The sequence below is a fragment of the Lagopus muta genome, chromosome 5 (assembly GCF_023343835.1).
Source record: "Lagopus muta isolate bLagMut1 chromosome 5, bLagMut1 primary, whole genome shotgun sequence".
In the NCBI taxonomy this organism is placed as follows: Eukaryota; Metazoa; Chordata; class Aves; order Galliformes; family Phasianidae; genus Lagopus; species Lagopus muta.
Genome location: NC_064437.1, coordinates 42,194,817 through 42,214,190, shown reverse-complemented (window position 1 = coordinate 42,214,190; position 19,374 = coordinate 42,194,817). Strand labels below are relative to the sequence as shown.

General features: G+C 48.6%; 2 protein-coding genes across 4 annotated transcripts in view; one reads left to right on the top strand and one right to left on the bottom strand.

Annotated features, from left to right (window-relative positions):
• Positions 1-5,670: 5,670 nt before the first annotated feature.
• Positions 5,671-14,840, top strand: PLA2G12B (phospholipase A2 group XIIB). 2 transcript variants are annotated; one of them, XM_048946586.1, is made up of 4 exons: positions 5,671-6,033; positions 10,343-10,419; positions 11,735-11,900; positions 12,848-14,840. In XM_048946586.1, exons 1-4 carry the CDS (start codon positions 5,769-5,771, stop codon positions 12,964-12,966), a joined length of 627 nt encoding a protein of 208 aa, XP_048802543.1. In that variant the 5' UTR covers positions 5,671-5,768; the 3' UTR covers positions 12,967-14,840. The 2 variants fall into 2 exon arrangements, with proteins under 2 accessions (XP_048802543.1, XP_048802542.1); XM_048946585.1 differs by having other exon boundaries at positions 5,672-6,033; positions 10,343-10,431.
• A 2,673-nt stretch (positions 14,841-17,513) lies between these two features.
• OIT3 (oncoprotein induced transcript 3) overlaps positions 17,514-19,374 on the bottom strand; it is a 29,703-nt gene continuing 27,842 nt past the window's right edge. For both annotated transcript variants that reach the window (XM_048946976.1, XM_048946975.1), the window contains exon 9: positions 17,514-18,163. In XM_048946976.1, coding sequence (XP_048802933.1) covers positions 17,984-18,163 — 180 coding nt within the window. In that variant the 3' untranslated portion in view covers positions 17,514-17,983. The remainder of the gene's footprint in view (positions 18,164-19,374) is intronic.

The following is a 19,374-nucleotide window of genomic DNA, read 5'->3' as shown; positions in this document are numbered from 1 at the left end:
GTCTTCCTTCTTAGCTCTTATGGTGAATTTGGCTCTTCACCATGAAAACGTGAGCCAGCAGTTGCACATGCATCAATGAAATGCTTCAGCAGTGTTACGTCAAACACATGCCTGCATCAGAGCAGCCTGACAGTGAGCAGAGCCCATCTCCTCTGTTTTTTTTCTCTATTGTTTGTCCACATCAAAAGAAACAAATGCTGCTTTTATTCTGTCCTAGTAGTAAACACATCTGTTCCTTGGGCAGTGGGGATGGGAATGTTTCCGTCTTCATTAATAGCAGTAATTGTGCCTTTGGACACTGGAATTTCAAATTGGTTATGAGACTTCAGGTGAGGAGGTAACACAGTTGTCACAGAATGCTCTCCACCCCTGTCTTCCCAGTTCTCAAGTTCTGTGAGAAATAGATGGCCTATTTATAATCCTAGATCCTTTTTAGATTGCTTTTTCTTTTGCAGATGTTTTTGCTGCTCTGGGTGCTGCGTGCAGCCTTCAGCAGTGACATGCCTTTAGTTAGGGGATGCTGCTCACACAGAGCCAAGGCTTTGCCTGCTCTCCATGCTGTGCTGTTATTCACCTCACTGAGGCTGCTCCATCAGCTGGGGCTGGTTCTGGTGAGCAGGGAAGCACTGGGAAGGGGCCATAGCAGAGGCTGTGGTGTCGCTCACATCGCTGCTGCCAGTTCCATGAGCCAGGCTGGAGCTGTGCTGATCACCCCCTGCACCCACGCATGTGTGAGCACACACACACACACAGTCCCCAAGTCAACAGTGCAGTAGAACTAGCTCACGGTGACTTTCAAGGACTATGGTTTGTGATGAGTCTTCCTTAAGCTGAGATGACATTGAAACCTCTGAGGGAGATGAGAGCGTGGCAGCTGTAGCTGTTGGACTTCTGTTCATCAGTGGGATTTTTAGCTAAATGGCTGACTATTCCACTGGCATGAGAACAAGAATTAAAGCGAGCTGCACCAGATTCTGCCTAAACAGTCTGATTTTCTGGATGATGATGGTTGTTACTGATTTAGGGGTCAAGCCTGAAGTCTTTACCAAGGAAAAAAATTCCAATTTTAGTTTTCTGCCTCCACAAAATCTTGAAAATTGAGCCAAAAGGTAGAAGAAACCAACAGTTACATGTGAGAAATACCTCCAGAATATGGAGGATGCAGTTTATGGTACTTGAGTTTGAAACACTGCCTACTTTAAAAATCTTTGCTGCAAAATGTCTTGTTAAATTTCTACTGAGCCTGTTAGCAGTGGGACCTCCACAACTTTATCCTTAGCCCTGCACCTTCCTGTATTGTGCTTGTGTTTTTGAAAGGTGCAAAACAAAGCCCCATCCAGTACTTAACAAAAGGAGAAGTCAGAAACAGCTCCACCACTTCTGTACTGCTCACTTATTCAGGGTTGCTGGTACAACAGAGCAGTGTCTATCTGATAGAAATAGACTCTTAAAAAAATAAAAAAATTGGAGTGATAAAAATAATGCTAAGTTGTAACAATTAAAAACAAAAAGAATACGTAGCATCCTTACTTACCCAAGTTTTCACCTTTCTACATGATGTCAGTACAGTCTTTTCCTATCTACGGTGTTCTCTTTTCCATCTTCTCCCTTTTCTTAAGCTCCAGGAGAAGAAGGCAGTGGTGGCTAGGGGTGAGTCCTGCCGCTTCCCTGCAAGTAACAGACAGCAGTGTGGTGTTAGGAATCCTGTTTGGGGGCATTCATTTTTTGCCAGTAGCTCAGAGGCATCTCTGAATGGCTTTAGATAAGCCTGTTTTGCACAGTTAAGTAGCACAGAAAGAATCACTGCATCACCACCACGCATGTGTTTGGAAAGCAGCGTCTGGTTTTGCTATTAACAGAGCAGCTGTTTCTTTCTGAAGCGGGCAGAGGAATTACTTGACATGAAAATAATTCAAAGATAAAATTTGTACAAGGTAAGAGAGAAATTCTGAATAAATGTGGCAGTGATTGTTCTAGTACTGTGACACTGTAAGAGAATGCTGGGGGCTCGCACATGTTGGATGGAAAAATAGAGGGCTGAAGTGATGAAAAATCACCTTTTCATTGTATCAAGCAATTTTCCCCCTATCTCTGTTCAAAACCAAAAGCTGAACAGTGAGCCCAGAAGAACCAGTGGAACGTACAGGGCAGTTTGCTGAGCAGGTCCCTCCCTCAGCTGCTATCAGGTAGCTCCAAGGCTGACTTTCATTTTAAGAATGGTCTCTAAAGAGGCAACACTTGGAAAGTACAAGGTTTTTGTGCAGGACTTCTTCAATCAGTGATCTATATAATGACCTGCAGTTCTTCAGAGAAGAAACAGTTTGTCTTTTCACAGTGGAGAATTTCAGTTGGTTTCAAAGGAAGATTTCCCAGAACTCAAGTCTCAAGTCTGCTGAGGCACATCAGACTGAAACGTCCCAGGTTAGTGGTAGAGAAAGCGTAGGTTTTTCCTTTAAGCTGCAGATAATCCAAACTTCATCCTCTTCTGCTGCGGCGGTGTTTGTACACCTTGTCCTAAGTGTGTGAGTGGTGATGCAGGTGGTGGTGTTCCTCTCTGCCTTATCCCTTCATTTCTCCAAGGGCTGTCGTGGATCAAGAGCATGGCTCCTGTGTGAATCTAGTTTTGTATTAAAGATGATTGAAAACTGTTTGGCTCGCAGTGACTGAGAATTGAGAAACTGCCTTACTGTTACATTTTTTGTAATAAAAATTTTAATATAAAAAAATGGGCTTAAAATAAAAGCCACTGCCATTAGCAGTGAAAAATCCTCCACATCAAACTCGTCATATGTGGCTGTCTTAAATCTGATCATGCATACTTCTATCACCGTATGTGTTTCCTGGAAACAGAGCTCGTTTGCTTCACTTCATGATCCAGGCAGACAGGTGTGGAGGGATGCTCATACCACTAGTTCCTCTAAAGCATGTCCTCAGACTCGAGCTTTGTGTCTTGCCTGGAAACATAAGGTTCTAATGGACTGCAGAAGAGGATGGCAGCTAATGCTAGGCTGGAAGCATGCGTGCAAGAGCTCTGAGGGAGGAGCGTGGCTCAGCCCTTGGTCTCTTTTTTCAGTAGCTGCTGTGGGATGTAACAGCAGCTGTTAAAGTAATTGCACTCCTGGCTTGGTACTCAAAACCAGACCGACAAAGGGTCAGCTGCTAGAGGAGCCTTTTGTCAGGGAGGGTAAATACTTGCATTTCCTGATGGGAAGTCAGACACCCAGTTCTGAACAGTTCTGGGGAAGGGAGGACACATCAGACTGTCATAGAATCATTAAGGTTGGAAAAGACCTCTAAGATCATCTAGTCCAACCGTCCACCTACCGCCAGCAATCCAGGAGACAGTGCTGACACGTAGGATGCCCGGGCTGATCGCTTCCATAGCTGGACTTTTCCCGCAGTTCATACACCTCAGCTGTCCTCGTGCTTCTCTAAAAACAGCGGAGCTTCTACTTAATTTGCAGTCATCAGGAAGCTGGGGAAAATCAATGAGTAAACAACTAAAACGTAGCAAGGGCTGGTGACAAGCCCTACTGCTGTCTGTGGAGCAGAGCCTCGTGCTGCTGTCAGAACCCTTGGCTGCAACTGGGGATCTGCCCTTGCTTCTCTATGCAGCCCAAGGACTGAGGTGTTGCCCTATCCCTGCCCATGCTGGCAGCATGGCCGTGGTGGGGTGACACCACCCACCCAGCAGGGGTGCTGGGACAGGGGCAGAGCCTACCACCCATCCTGCGGGCTGGGACTCAGGGCTGCCCCTCGAGGAACACAGGTGTTTCATCACACAGCTGCATGGATAACCAATGACTCATCTGGCTCCCAAGTCAGGCTTTGACCCAGCCATCATTAAGCACGAACTTTAACCTTGGGCTGCCAGCTCCCCTGCCTCAACCTGTGCTTCAACCCCAGCACCTCACCCCCAAAGGGTGCAGTCCCCCCGTGCTTCATCACAACCCCAGCAGAGTACTAAGGGAAGGCCCTGGCCAAGTCCACCGACGGGCCCTTGCCCACTCAGTGCTCCCCACCACCAAGCTGCAGCACCGCCAGCACTGACTGTGCCATTAGGAGCAGTGACTCATCCCCGCCCCGGGCTGCTCTATATTTGAGCATTACAGTGTCAGAAATGAATGCACAGCGTTCAGAGCTGCTCATCCCAGGGTCAGGATGAGGTTCAGAACCCAGCTGTCGGAATTCACCACTGCCCATACCTCCGTCATGTGGAGAGAGAAGCTGGCAGAGGCAGGAGGCATCTGCAGCCTCATTTGGAGGAGGGGGGGAAGGTGGCTCACCCCTTGCAGGGCAGAGCAGCCGCCACGTTTTGGGGCAGCAGCTCAGGGCTGCTTTTTCACTCACAGGCCTTTGCTTCGGCACAAGTGCCAAACCAGCAGGGAAGCTTCTTTCCCTGGCCCTGCACACTGCCAGCTGCTCCCCAGCTGTCTCCTGTCCAACTTTCCCAAAAAATCCTGATCGATTTTGCAAGTGGCGCTGGCTTCACGCTCGCTGCCCAGAGCCTCCAGCCTGCACGTCCTGCACAGCACAGTGCACACAGCTCACGCACTAGGCTCTGCATTGTGCATCTCTTGCCGCCCTGCCAGCGTTCTTCCATTGCTTGTCTGCACTGGGTGGCTCATGGATCACCTCAGGGACTATGAGGTGACAAAGCTGTGCACCAGGCACAGCCACCTGGATGGCTTCACTGGGGCTGCCTGACAACAAATCCCAGCAAGAAAAGCTGCCCATTTGCTGCACAACCACCACATCCCCAGCACGGCCTGAGCAGCAGAACAGGTCTGGGTCTCCTGCACTGCCTGCCCAAGTGCCTGGGAACAGGCCCCAGAAGGCAGCAGCTGGATCCAGTTCTGCACTGCTCAGCAAGGGACAGAACAGCTGCCTACTCTTCCCTCCACTGACCTATACTGGCAGCCCAGACATGGAGGTGGTCCCTCCTTATTCCATAGCTGGAGCACAGGGCAGGAAAAGGCCTGGGCAGGGTGCTGGAGGGCTCTGGCTCTTGGGCAGTAAACATGACATGGGACTGAGCCTCCTGAAAAACGTGTCAGGATTTGCATTTACGTTTGCTATACATCTGAAAAGCCAACAGCCTGGCTCTCCTCCACTCCAGAGAGCCTCTGGCAGTGCAGTGCCAGAAAAGAAGTGGCCAATGGAGCAGCTGCTGGTGCCTGCACTGCAGGGTAGTCTGCAGAGTGGCTGTGTCTGAGCAGGACATATCCAGAGCTTCCCAAGCGGAGCTCTTCCCTTTATCAGTGGTTTGCGCTGTCTATTGCTGTTGGTTTGTTTGGTTGTTTTCTTTTAATGAGTAACTTCAAACTCCCCCATGGCCACATGTGCCCACAGGCCCCAGCATTAGGATCAGCAGTGCCTCATGGAAGCAGTGCTGCTATTGCAGTGCAGGGAAGGCTGGAGGCAGACACTCCCCCCCCTGCAAGCAGCAGCAGGGCATGGTGGGCAACAAAGGGCTTCCTGGTGAGCAAGCAGCCCCTGCTCTGCCTCTAGGAAGGGCCTTTTGGGGGACCCTGTCACAGCAGCCAATCCCCTGGTGCTCTGATAACTGGGCCGGTTCCAGTGGGATTGTGCAAATGCAAACCTGGTATTCCTCTATGAGTCCAAACCCCGTGTTGCACTTTGCACTCTGATTGCTGTGACCTCATCCCGGTCCCTCAGCAGCGTTTAAAGTTCGGGGCAGCAGGGTGCTCACCTCCTCCCACGCACGCAGCTCGCTCCCACTGCTCCCTGCCCACACATCGGCGTGCATGAGGGCGCGGGGCCTGCGTCCGGGCTGCAGGATGCGGCTGCTCCTGGAGGCAGCGGTTCTGTGCCTGACCCTGTGCCTGGGGCACAGCACCGAGGAAACCACGCAGGAGAACACCGCCCAAACCTCCTACACAGAGTCCTACTTTCCGGAGTGGGGCATCGGGGCCATCCGGGACAGCTTCGAGACGGTTAACAGCTACTTTGACTCTTTCTTGGAACTGCTCGGGGGGAAAAATGGCGTTTGCCAATACAGGTGTCGATACGGTAAGTGAGGGGTGTCCCACAATGGGGACACGGGGCAGAGCACTGTGTCTGGGGCTGGGGACAGCTTCAATTGCTGCAATAGGCACTGTCTGTCTGTTCTGCACAGGAGCCGCCGGGGTGGGCAGCAAGGCCATCAGCAAAGTCGGCCTGTCTACACATTGTACACATTGCTCTATGCCAGTAACAGATACATTCTACTACTTTCCTAATCTGATGCTGATGGAGCCCTCAGAGACACGCTGCTACCCCATGTCCCCGCACAGCCCTTCTCTCCCTGCTCCTGCGTTCCCTGACACCCACAGCTCTCCTTCCCTGAGACCACAGCCTCTTGCACCCATAACCAAACCCCTGCCCTGTTCAGCACAGATGGGTCACTGCATGAGTCATGGCTGTGCTGCTGGTTCCAGCACAGGGAACCCTCACCTCCTCATCCCTCTTAACGAAAGCAGCCTGCTCAGTGCCAGGGACAACAGAACAAGAGGAGAGGATGTAAGAAGAGTATGCAAGCAGCCTGGCTGCCAGCTACCAGGCCTGCTAGGGAGGAAGAGCAGCCCTGAGGAGAAGGGGTTGGTGGAGCCAATGGTAGCCGTAATCTCAGCAACCTTCGGAGTGGGTTATTCAGCAGCTGCAGGTTGGCTAATAGCAAGGGTTGGAGGAGGGGAGATAACAGGAAAGTAAACGGAACCCATGTCACCATGGAGGAACTTTAGTACTCAAGGCGGAATGAGGCAGTGCTGCTCGCCTTGGACTTTGAGAGATTTACTAAAAAGGAAGAGTTTGATTTGTAGTGGGGGCAGTCAACCCAGGGACAACAGGCAAAGGCAGCCTGGAAGTGCACAGGTGACAGAGCAACAGGGCTGTGGCACACCCCTGGTGTGGACACAGAGCACTGGATGGGCCCAGGCAGCAGTAGCCATCAGCAGGATACCAACCAGCTTCATAGAATCATTCAGGTCGGAAGAGCCCTCTCAACTCACTCAGCACACCCCCACCTGCCCACGTTCCTCAGTGCCTCATTTCTGTGGCTCTGGAACACCTCCAGGGATGGTGACCCCACCAGCCCCCTCAGCACCCTGTTTCAATGCACTTCCACTCTATGGGATAAGTTTTTCTTAACATCCAACCTGCTGTTTGGGAACAGCAGGAACTGCATCCTGCTGCCAGCTTCCCGTATCTGTCCTGGGAGAGAGCCCAGCCCTCTGTCACCTGCCCGTCCAGCAATACCCACCAGGTACTTTCCTCCCAGTTTCATCCCACATCCTGAGCTGAGACTGCCTGAGCAAGATGCCTGTGAGCACTGAGGTGTTTTCATCCCTTCTTGCCTTGAGCATTCCAGTTTACAGTCATGGACTCTATGCTTTGGAGAGATCCTCCCAGCTCAGTTTCTGTCCACACACATCCCACTTCTTCTAGGAAGTGGGCTGCACACTGTGTCTCCCTGGGCTGTGTGGGCCTATCTGCAATGTTCCTCAGCCCGATGGAAACATCTCCTGAGCCCACAGTGGGGAAGACATAGGGAGAAATACAGATGCTATAGTGTGCTGAGGCCACGGAAGGGAAGATGGGTGACGAAGCTCGATTCAGGGAGGCTCATGACTCACCATTGTTCCAGAGAAGTCATTGCTCTCAGGCCATGGCTTTCCCCTGTCCTGGCTCCACTGCCCTGCTCCTGTGCAAAGGCCTGCCCATTCCTCTGGAACATCCTGCTTCATATCAGAGAAATGCTTTACCTTGAAAGGAAAACAACAAGTACTTCTTTAGCAGTGTTTTTTGTCCTCTCCTGAACAAGTATTAAGCATTGGCAGAAGCAGCAATTCTCAAACACTGCTCACATACTTCCACAGGTCCTTCTGGCCCCCCCAGAACTACTTGCCTGTGCTGGACTCTAGCTCATGTAGTTGGAGGGGATGCAGGGAGGATCCCAAACCAGTGAGACTAAATGCCTGTGCCCTGAAGAATGAATGCCAGCCATCTGTATTGCCTTGCTGCTGAATCAGGGCCTGATTGCTCTCTCTCCAGCCAAGGAATAAAATTGGTGCATTCCACTCTTTCATTTCAGACAAGGGATACTGATAATTGCTTATTTTGCCACGATAAAGGTCAGGACTCACCTGTAATTGACACATCCATCTTCAGCTGAGCACAAAGAACTGGCTGTTCTGGCTGCTAGATTGGATTTATCAGCACCTGGTGAGGTGAGAAAACAGACAACATGACAGATTACTCCCTTAAATCAGGAAATTTTGTTTATACAAGTATTTGCTGGAAAATATCTCCCCCTTACTATGAAACCTCTGTAAGCATCTTGGGGGGAACAGTGTCCTGAACAGGGAGTAAATCCCTGAATAACTTCTCCCAGCTGTCTAGGCAGGCAGGACTTGGAGGGTCACAGTGTGGGACCCCAGGACCATCTATTCACATAGAAATGTATTGCATTCCCCTGCCCCACTGTACCAGCACTGCAGTGCCTGAGACCTCCTGCATGGGCCAGAGATCTCCTCTAGCCAGCTGGCTGTTCCGCAGTCCCTTGATACAGCTACGGCAGCCTGGAGATATTAAAATGCATCAGGGAAACTCACTTCCCATTAGCAGCTCGACCTCAGTTCTCTATGATGCCAATGAGACTGTGCCCTGAAATATTACTCTACAGAAGAAGCTTTCTCAGCAGGGCTGTGTGGCAAGTGATGAAACCCAGCTGGCAGGACTTACCTCATCCCCTCCCCATCACAGACGTGCCCATAGGAGAGGCAAGCAGTAAGCGATATCAATCACAGAGTTGCTATGTGTAGAATGAGGATTACTTGTAAATGGTGCCTTGCTTTTGTTTTTGTTTTCCTGAGCTACAAAACAAGCTGTGGGAGAGAGGTTAAGCGTGGTGTCTTGGACTTTATCTAGCTGAGAAGGAGTTCAGAAAGGTGCACTTGACAAATGATTAAGCTCAATTTGTCAGAGAGGAGGAGGTGGCTTTCCTACATGGGCTCATCTTGAGCACTTCTGTTGATTCCGCAGTACTCACCAGATATTTTTTCACTTCAGCCACCTGTGTAAGACATCACAATAGCTGTAGCTTAAGCTTATTGAAGATTTTCCCTGGAAACAGTTACTTCCATATCCAAAAATAGCCCCACTCCTGCTCTCCCTTCTTACCCCATAACTGACAACGTGCTGCAAGATCATAACTTACTGCCAATATTACAAGCAAGTCATTAAAATTTGTTCTCATCCTGCAAAATCCACCTTGAACTGTGAACTTGCCTCTGCTTCCTTCCTCAGCTTGGGTTGAACTCTGAGTCCCAGCTCTTGGTCCCTTCCAAAACTGTACTTGCGCTGTGAAATGCATCCAGGGAGCAGTCCTCCTCTCACTGTATTGCCTGTGAGTTTTGGGTTATAAGATTCAGCCGATCTATAGACACAATCCCTTCTCTCTATAGCATAACCATCAAAATGCCAGCATATCTCAATGGACTTAAATTACGTATTGGTGCAAAGGCAATCTTGTAATGGCAATGTGCTGTGACCAACTGATTGGTGTTCTTTCACTACTCTTAATTCAGTTCTACCTGCTCAGAACAACAATGCTTTCTGCACTAGAGAACTATTTGGAGCAGGAACCAGATCTGGCCTATTTGAAGGGGACAAAAAGGGGAGACAATAGCACTGAGAAATACCTCCCCACACAAATGCCACTGCCTGCTGAGAAAGTCAGCAGGAGAGCTTTATCTCAGCCTGCAGACAGTTAAATCCCTGAAGCCTACTGCATTTGTGTAGGGCTGGAAAAAGCTGCCTATTGACATCCCACAGCCAGACAGTGTTTTGGTTTGCTATTTGTTGCAAGCCTGTTGTTTAAACAAAACCACTCAGGCAGTTTTTAATTTAGAAGGTGCTGGGAGTGTTCCCACATATGACCTTCTAAGGGATTCTGCTGTGAGGCCTTTCCAAAAACACAACAGACTTACAGCTGTATTGATGGCAGGTAATTCAGGTACCCTGGAAGAAAAAAAGGGAAAAGTATCTGAAATGGTTATCAGTGCTGACAAGAAGAAACAGAGCTTAAAAGAACAGCACATCACCAAACACAGGGCCCAAGATCAGCCAGGAATGGCTCTGCATTGATCCGTAGCTCCCTCACCCTGAGCACACTGGGGGTGGAGAGGAGATTTCTGGAGGAATTAAGAATGCAGCTGGATAGCCCCAGCTGCAGCTGTGAAGAGGGACTCACCCATGGCTAAGAGCTGGGGAGAGTCCCAGAGCTCTTTGGTACAGCCCTTGGGAAGATCAGTGTTCTTCATGTTTTTCCTTTCTTCCTCAGGGAAGGCTCCGATGCCACGACCTCACTACAAGCCCCAAGAACCAAATGGCTGCAGCTCCTATTTTCTGGGGCTCAAGGTACCCCAAAGTGTATGTACTGTTCCTAACTAATGAAATTCTCTACTCACAGCTAACCATCTCTAAGCTGCTAATGATGTGGGGGAGGGACTATGCTTAGCTGTGCTGCGTGCTGCCAGTGCGATGCTTCTCCTCCCAGCTCTGGAGAAGGGAGTACCAGTGGGTTGTGCTGGGGATGAGCTGTCTGCCAGGACTGCCAGGAGACATGGCTGGCTGCTGACAGCAGGCGAGGAGGAGTCAGCCTAAGCATGGCCCCATTTATTGTCAGTCAGGAAAGCATTAAACCTCAGCTGCTAATGGAAGACAAGCAGGAATCATGTAGGCAGAAGTTAGGCTTATGAAGGCCTGACCTGTTGCTTTGTAGGTACTGAAAGATTCCTGAGCAGATTAGCACTACAAGAAGAAAAGGGCTGGCCAAGCAGAGCATCAGTGTGGGGGGAAAAAAAAGATATCATCAGTTCTCTGCCTTTAGGACAGAAAACACCCAACACTGGGCAGCTCAGGGCCTACGCTAATTGAGCATTAACATAACGCACAAGCAGCAATGCCTGAATGTATTATCCTCGCCTGGCCCTTTGTCCTTCCCATGCTTTTTGCCTCTCTTGAGCACTGAAATAAAACTGTAGGCATTAATACTGTACCTTTTCACCACTTTAAAGGCAATTAATGAAATAATATTGGAATCACCAGGAAGAGCTCTCCCAGGAGGCTCTTAGAGCAGGAATTACTATTCAGCCAGTGCATTACTGCTGCCTATGAAGAAGCAATTAGACAGATTCCTGCTCCAAAAAACCCTCCCTTTAAAGCCCATTTTTCATGTTAGATTAGTTCCTTAAACCACGTTTCATTGCAAACCTTGTGGGGATTTCTGCGGTGCCACCTCCTTATGCAGGCAATCATGAGCACTGAATGCAATGAAGAAAAAACACATCTCCTAAATAAATACTGCATGAGGAAGGCTGAAAAGAGGAAGAATTTCTAACTAGCTAATGAGTCCCATCCCTCTAGGAGACAGACTTGCTCCACCCACCCACAGTTATTAGCTAAGCTGCAGGTTCTCTCCAAGCAAGCTGTGTTTGTCCTTGGTCCCATAAACACATCTGTAAGAAGCAAGGCATTGATAACCCTTTTAGATGATTTACTAGGCCAAGAAGCAGGCTGTGCAAAAACAAAGAAAGAGAAATGGAGGCTCTGCCATACCTCTGGTTTGGGGGCACTGAGCCAGTCGGGCACTGTAAATTCTCAGCCACTTGTGGCTGTGCGATTTTGAGGCCAGGAAGCAGCCAAGAGATGCTCCTTTTCTTTCATTTCCCAGCTAGATTTGGGTATCCCTGCCATGACCAAGTGCTGCAACCAGCTGGACATTTGTTATGACACCTGTGGAGCCAACAAATACCGCTGCGATGCCAAGTTCCGCTGGTGCCTCCATTCCATCTGCTCTGATCTCAAGCGCAGCCTTGGCTTTGTCTCCAAGGTGGAAGGTAGGCTCCCCAGCTCAAATCCCCCAAGTAGGGAACAAGTGGTGGCAGGGAAGGGAGGGTGTGCACAGGGAGACACCTCTTTGCCAAACAAAGCAGAAACCTGCAGAAGGGAGCAGGGTGTCTGCCCAGTAGTGTTAAAGATGGGTCAGTGCTGAGGGAGAATACACGCTCCTGCCCCAGGGATGGACATCTGAAGTTATTTAACATGGGGACATGCTAGGAAAGATGTGTGGAAAGGAGAAAAAGGAAACCAAAACCCCTAGAAGCAATTCTTTTAATCCTTGGATGCCCTCCCTGAGAGTTCAGATACCTTCATGGAAGATCAAAAAGTCTTCCAGAGCCTGCGAGCCACATGCTCAAACCTGTACATGGCCAAGGGCCAATGAGTTGGAGAACCAGGGACTGGGCTCTGGTTCACAGATAAGAGATGACAATGGCACTACAGATAGCACCACTGAGCCACAACCTTAAAAGATCTTATATTAACCTGTTGATCTGACAAGGGCTGTTTTAGAGGAAAGAAAGGGGCTAGCAGTCAGGCACACTGTTGCAGTCACAGCATGCTGGCACTGCACCTTCCAAACACCTGCAAAGATTAGTTCATAGTGGCTATAAACAGTTGTAAGGAGAGGCAGCTGGGAGAAACAGTGCTGCCAATGTCTAGTGGGAAATCTGCTGGGTACACAGCACTAGTTGCAGTGCTGCAAGTGATCCACCAAGCAGAAAAGCCTGAGAGACGTGGCTGGCAGGGAGGGAAGTTGGTGCCGCATCAGGAGGAGAAGAGTCCCCACTTTTTTGCTGAAGGTAACTTCTGGATTTGTACAAATACAATACCCAGAAACAGTCCATGTTCCCAACTGCAATACCACAGGACTCAGCACAGGGCTCAGCCTGCCAATGCCCTACAGAGCCCGCTCCTGACTGCCTGATCTCTTCCTTCCCCGCAGCCTGTGAGTCCGTCGCAGACACAGTGTTCAATGCTGTCTGGACCCTGGGCTGCCGGCCCTTCATGAACAGCCAGCGGAGCGCCTGCATTTGCAGCGAGGAAGAGCGAGACGAGCTATGAAGCAGAGCAGAACCCCTGGCCTTCACGAGCTGCTGCCAACGCTCCCTCTCACACACGGCGCTTCTTCTCAGTGACTTCCAGCAGCCCTCTGGCCAAGCATGGGACACAGGGACCTTGGCCAAGCAACACGCATTGGCTGCAGCTTTGGAGCAGAAGGCAGCAAAAGGGGAGGCAGCCTGTGCAAGTAGGGCAGAGATGCCTGCTGTCCTCCGCAGCTGCAGTTACACTGCCCTATCCCTTTCCAGCTCTATCAGAATGATCTGATGCCAATTTTCTCTGCAGACTGATCTGGAAAGGCAAGCAGGACTCAGTGCTGGTTATAAACAAGGGGCTTTACTTGTTTGTTTGCCACTCTGCTAGTATCCCCTGCCCCTTAACTTTCTCATTTGCAGTGTGAAGCATTAGGCCTCTGCAGCCTCTGACAATCTCAGCCTGTGGCCACACTACGTTTTTCCATCTCTGGAGACTGAAGGAGAGGAGTGATTTGCTCTCAGTGTGATGCTCACATGCACCCCTCACATTTTCTATTCTATCATTACACACTCTGACTACTCTGCTTATTTAATACTTGATGAAACAATGTAAAACACCCAGGGGTTTGGCAACATGAGAAGGACTCGGCGTGTTTGTGATACTGGTGTGTTTCATACCTGGGCAGAAGAGGACCAAAGCCCATCTCAGATGTGCAGAGCACTAATCCACAGCTACTCTTACACACCTACAGCACTCTCACACATTCTCAGGAGAGGAAGCTGCATTTTTTTTTTCAGTGACTCCCAGACTGTATCTGTTTAATTATTTTCTTCCTGTATCTTCTAGCAAGCTTTTCTTTCTGGACCCCTGTTAACACTAAATGGCTGAGTACCCATCTCCATCTTTCACACAAAGGACACACAAGGCTCACAGTTGCCTTGGATGAGATTTTCCAGACCCCGGAGGCTTATCTGTTAGATGGCAGGGCTTACTTGCTATCTTGGTGGGTGCAGAGATGCTGCCAGCTGAGAGCAATCAGTCATCTCCGAAGGCATTCTTTAAAACATGGTTAATACTTCCATCTGCTATTGGGAGCTTTTATTATGTTTAAAATGAGAATTTAAGATGGTATGCAGAATTTCATCAACATATAACATTTGCAGACATTTTTCAACTGTTTTTCTTGCTGAAAGGAAGTTGCTATTGGGTGTGCATGCCACGACATGAAAATTCTTCAGTTTCCTGCAAACATATTTATGGCTATGTTCTTCCAGCTGTCACAGGAAAGTTAAGGCTACAGAAGGTAATATAACAAGAATAGAAAGTCCGTTTTCATTATCTTTCTTCTAGTTTGTGTTTAAATGGGTGTGTGGAGCTATAAATTATTTAAGCCCTGTATTCCTATTCTTGCTAGTCATCTTTGCTTTATAGTGAACAGCAATGAGAATCATCTGGTCCCAAATAGCCTGCAACAACAAGAGTCGTCCAAGGTACAAAAACAGGGAATTGGAAGTGATAGTATAAGGTGCACTGAGATGTCTTCCATAGAGGAGGACCTTCATTCATAGTTGCAGTGTCAATTGCAATGACATCCTTTCCTGGCTGTGCTAACGCCAGTGGAGAGTGAATACTGCACTGCCAAGTTTCACTGCAGCATATGTCTATCAGAGCGTGAGGCTGGACACGCTCATATGCCATCTAAGAAACACATTCTTTTGGCTAGGGATGGGAAGGAAACATTTCTCATTCCGAACACTTCCCAAATGTTGCATTTCATTGGTGAAATCATGCCTGTTGCCAGTTCTAAATGTTAGCACACTCTTATGACACAATTTAAATAATATGTCTTGTCAAACTCAGTAACCCGATAACAGATTAAAGCCAGGGCAAGCAACTGATAACAGACAATGACATACACTGGAGGATTCCAAGGGTTCTGAACAAAATCTCTGTCCACAGACTGACACTTTGGAGACACCACTAACATAAATAATTCTTCCGTGCTTTCAAACTACCATTCACAACAAAACAACTCAGACTGCTGCTGGTGGGGCAGCTATTGAAGAAGCACATTTTTCACTACAAAAGTAAGCTGTGGGAATATGAAAAAAAGCCACGAGCAGCTCAACAGGAAAACTCAAAACTTCAAGTGGTGGCAGTGACTCAGGGATAGAAATGGTGCATGAAGTATAGTAAAATGTCTGCAGCTGAACAAATAATGGCTTCCCCTCCGTGCTGCTCCTGCTCCTCAGCAGTGTGCAGCCATTGGAACATGGGACTCCGCAGCTCAGTTCCCAAAGCTTGGGTCATCTTTGTTTCTGCTCTGAACAGGACAAAGATAGTGTGCTTACCTGGAGGCTTCCTGTTGGCTTCGCGCTTTGGCAGGATGACTTCAGCTCCTACTGATGTTTGAGCTGGCTGGTCTGCGTGCTCTCTTCCAGCAGCAGTGCCTCAAACAGCAATCTCTGCATCTCCACAATGGACACAAACATGGACTGGAGATGGCTCCTCCTGAACATCTACCATTCTGACTCTCATTTCATATGAGAATGCAGCGACATCAGCCAGAACACCAGCCCCATGTGGCAGGCAGCACTGACACTGCTTGGACCTGGAACCACACTCAGCAGTGCCCAGGGGCCCTCAGGAGCACCAGTGTGGTGCCTTCCACACACTCAGTACCTGCTTCTGCAGTGTGGTTGTTTCTGCTCTGTGGCGTGGGTGATTAAATTAAATAGAAGAACAAATCCCTTGGCTCTTATGCAAGTCTGGCCTTTGATTTCAAGACCAAGATGTAAAGCTGACAAAGAAGACAGATGGAAGCAGAAGGTAAACCAGGGAGAGAGAAGACTTTGAGAAATGGTTTAGTTCTCTGCCTAGAAGCCATTCCCTCTCTGTTGGAGTAGAGATGGCTCAGGGCAGTGGCAGATAGCAGAACCACTACCCTGCTTGCAGGACAAACCAGACACTGTGCCATTCACATGGCCATGCAGAGCAGTTTTTCCTCCTTACGGCTCCTCCAAATGACTTAACAAAAAGCTGTGGAGCAGAAAGGCTGCTTTGTATTAATTTGTCAGGAAGAACCAAATAATGTGAACCATAACTAAAGCAAGCAGAGAAACTAATCTCCCCTTCCCACCACTCCCCACATCCATCTCACATTAACAAAAACACCCATTGCTTCTCCAGAATGCACCAGCTAATTAATTTCATTTCCCAGCTCTTGTTTTATCAAAATAAGAACATGCAACAGAGGCTGCCTAAGCGAAGAAGTGACAGCAGGAAATTGCCACTGTGGTGGTAATGCAGAAGTGAATCAGCAGAACCAGGAGAGCATAGTGATGCAAGAAGGGGGCTTTTTCATTTCTTTTTCATTACATATGGTTAGATAACATGAAAAATGTCCTTCCATTTCCACTTACTTTCCCAGGAAAACTTTCATTTGTTCTGTCTAGCACGGATGCACACACACATATATCCCCAAAGCAGAAATGCAGCCATGAAACCATTTAGAAAAATCACAAAACTCTCAGTCCATCAAACACCCATTCGTCACTGAAATGTCAGTCACCAGAACAAATAAATCTGAGGAATGGAATATTGCTGGGGTGATTTGTGACTCCCTTCTAAATGGTCTCTTCACAAAGTCTCACCCTCCATTTCAGAGCAGCAACAAATCTTGGCCTTGGCAGCAATTTGCTGCTTCCAACTGAAGCAGAAAATCAGTAATGCAGACTAAGGGGGACCTGCAGCATACCTCTCAACCCACACACAATGGGGCTGCACATGGTGAGCCCTCTAGCAGAGAACCATGTGAGCACATTGCTGTGCCATAGCCACCAGTGGGGACAGCTGCTTCTTCAGCCCCCAGCCCTGCCTCTTTCTTCATTCTTCACTGCTCACCTCCTTCCATCTGCTCTTGTAATCCTCCACCACACAGCAGTCCTGCTCCTAAGTGATACTCAGAGGGCCCTGAGCTATCACCCCTTTTGTTCTCTTTGGAAGGAGTTTGGTGGCTCAGAGGGAATTCTGACTAGCATCACGTCACCACCATCACCAGTAATTGCATCTCCAGCCACTTCTTACCCACGAGGAGACCACAAACAAGGCCGCAATGCCTCCTGTCCCCAGCAACCATCCACATTAAGTATTTGCAGTAATCATTTGTAAATATGCATTGCTCAAATCCCTCTGGCAGAGGCACAGCCCCTCCTGTGCAGAGTAATGCATCATCAGAACCTTCAAACACAGACTTGGTAGCAGCACACTTGGGGTGGGCGTGTTTAGATTTTTAATGGTCTTTTCCTTCAAACAGAAGTGCTACAGCACTTACAATAGGCACCACACTGTTGGAAGGGATGGAGAGAAAACAGAAAAGAGAAAGAAAGAACAATGATACGCTAAATACAAGAGACACAAACTGCATGCAATTATCAAAAGACAATTAAAAAACGTTATTAAATACCTATGACTACTTTAAAATAACCTACAAATGTGCCTGTGATAGACCTAGTTTCAGCTGCCTGAATTGACAACTGTTCAGTAGCGCCAAGGAACTTGCACGTTATGGGATATATATTTTTATACATTTTTATTAAAGGTCATCCAAAATCACAGCACATCCAAAAGCTTCAGCATCATTCGCAGAACCGCACAGCAAACGCGTTCAGCTACAATACTGTTTTTATAATCTGATGAAAGAAGGGCTTGAACAGTACGTTGAGCCCAAGATGAACAGTCCTGTGGAACCTGTGGGTGGCTGTAGGGACAGACAAATTTGGGTAACGGGTCAAGACTGCAAAGCAGCAGGATTCTTTCAACCAACAGAATGGAGCTAAAACCAAACTGCTCTGCCATCTGGCTTGTACTCAGATGGCTGCCTCAAGTGCCAAGGCTGCTTCGCAACCAACCATCACACAGCTAGGGAACAAGTCCTGAGGTTCAAGTAGGGCTTTGTCAAAAACCTCTCATTTCTCAAACAACCAAGAAAGAAAACACCGCTAAGAGTGGTCCCAGGCAGAGATGCTGTTCCAGGGGTTGGGTGTCAGTCGTCGAAGTCAATTCTGATGGGGCCACCTGTCAGGAGGTGGTTTGCCAAGTTCCCGGACTCGTCCTGCTCCTCCGTCCCAGCCGACCTGCGCACCCTCCGCCGGCAGCCCTGGGCGCAGCGGGAGCTTTCATCCAGCGCCCCGCACACAAGGATGCGGCAGTGCAAGAACACTTCCTGGGGAGACAGCAGCATGAAAGTTACACCATGCAGCCATTTCTGTCTCACAGCAACATGATCCTTGGCCACCATGGCCATCCACAGAGAGCTGGATGTGCCACCAGTTTCCCCTGTGCCTAGGAGAGGGCTGAGGTCTCCTCAGAGCACGGTGCCTCCTCTCAGCCAAGGGCAAGCCGGGGAATAGGAAGGTGTGAAATGAAGGGATGAAAATGCCAGGCATAAGCTTGGAAGAGCTTACATGATTTAGTAGCAGCTGTGTGGTAGGAAGCAGGCCAAGAACACACGAGGCTTCACAAGAAGATGGACTGATAGAAACATGCAAGAGAATTTGACAAGCGCTGGGAAAACATAAAGGTGGGTGCCTGAGAGACAAGGGGAATGCAAGTTGCTGATGGGCTCGGGCTGGTCGCTGAGGGAAGAAGGAGAGCACAAAGAGTAGGGAGACAGCTGCCCCTTTTTCTGTACAAGTAAGGCAGACAGTGACAGGATTGTTGCTCCTTACCCTCCAAATGACAGGGGCTGTAAGATCCCTGCAAGCTGTGATTAGGGAAGCAAACAATTGTGAATGTTTAATCAATGGTGAGGTTTAAAGCAAAATCCATTGCACAGGAGGATGCACATGGAGGCAGCAGTGTCAAACAGATGGCTGAGCAAAATCTGTGAATTTTGGAAGATCTCATTCTTTGTAACCATACTGGGATTCCGCAGGGGCTGGAGAAGCAACCTCATGCTTTTAGGAGCAAGCAGCATTGGCCGAGCATAACAGTGATTGAATAATCTGGTTTCTTCCGGCAAAGAAAAGGAAAGCTATTTGCATTAGGAAGATGGCATTATCCTTTCAGCTGTCCTGCTACTAGAGAGCTTCTGCCCCAAACTGCCACCAGCCTGGGCAGCCTGGTCAATGGTATCTGGAAACCTCCTATCTAGAAAACTGAAGGGCATCTGTTCAAACATGTTAGAAAAAGTTGATGAGATTGAAAACTATAAATCATTTTGTTTTAAAGACAGGATACTGTGCAAGGTGGCTAACCTCCCAGATTTCTGCTTGGTGACTTTCTCTTCCAGCATATGAAGGGACCCCAAAGACTGCACTGGAAAAACACTATTTTAGCCAGCTATACCACCGACACTCCATAAATGTCCTTTATATTTAGTTTAATTTTACTTGTTTTTGTTACTCTCTTTCAAAGAACTGATTTCAGGCTCCT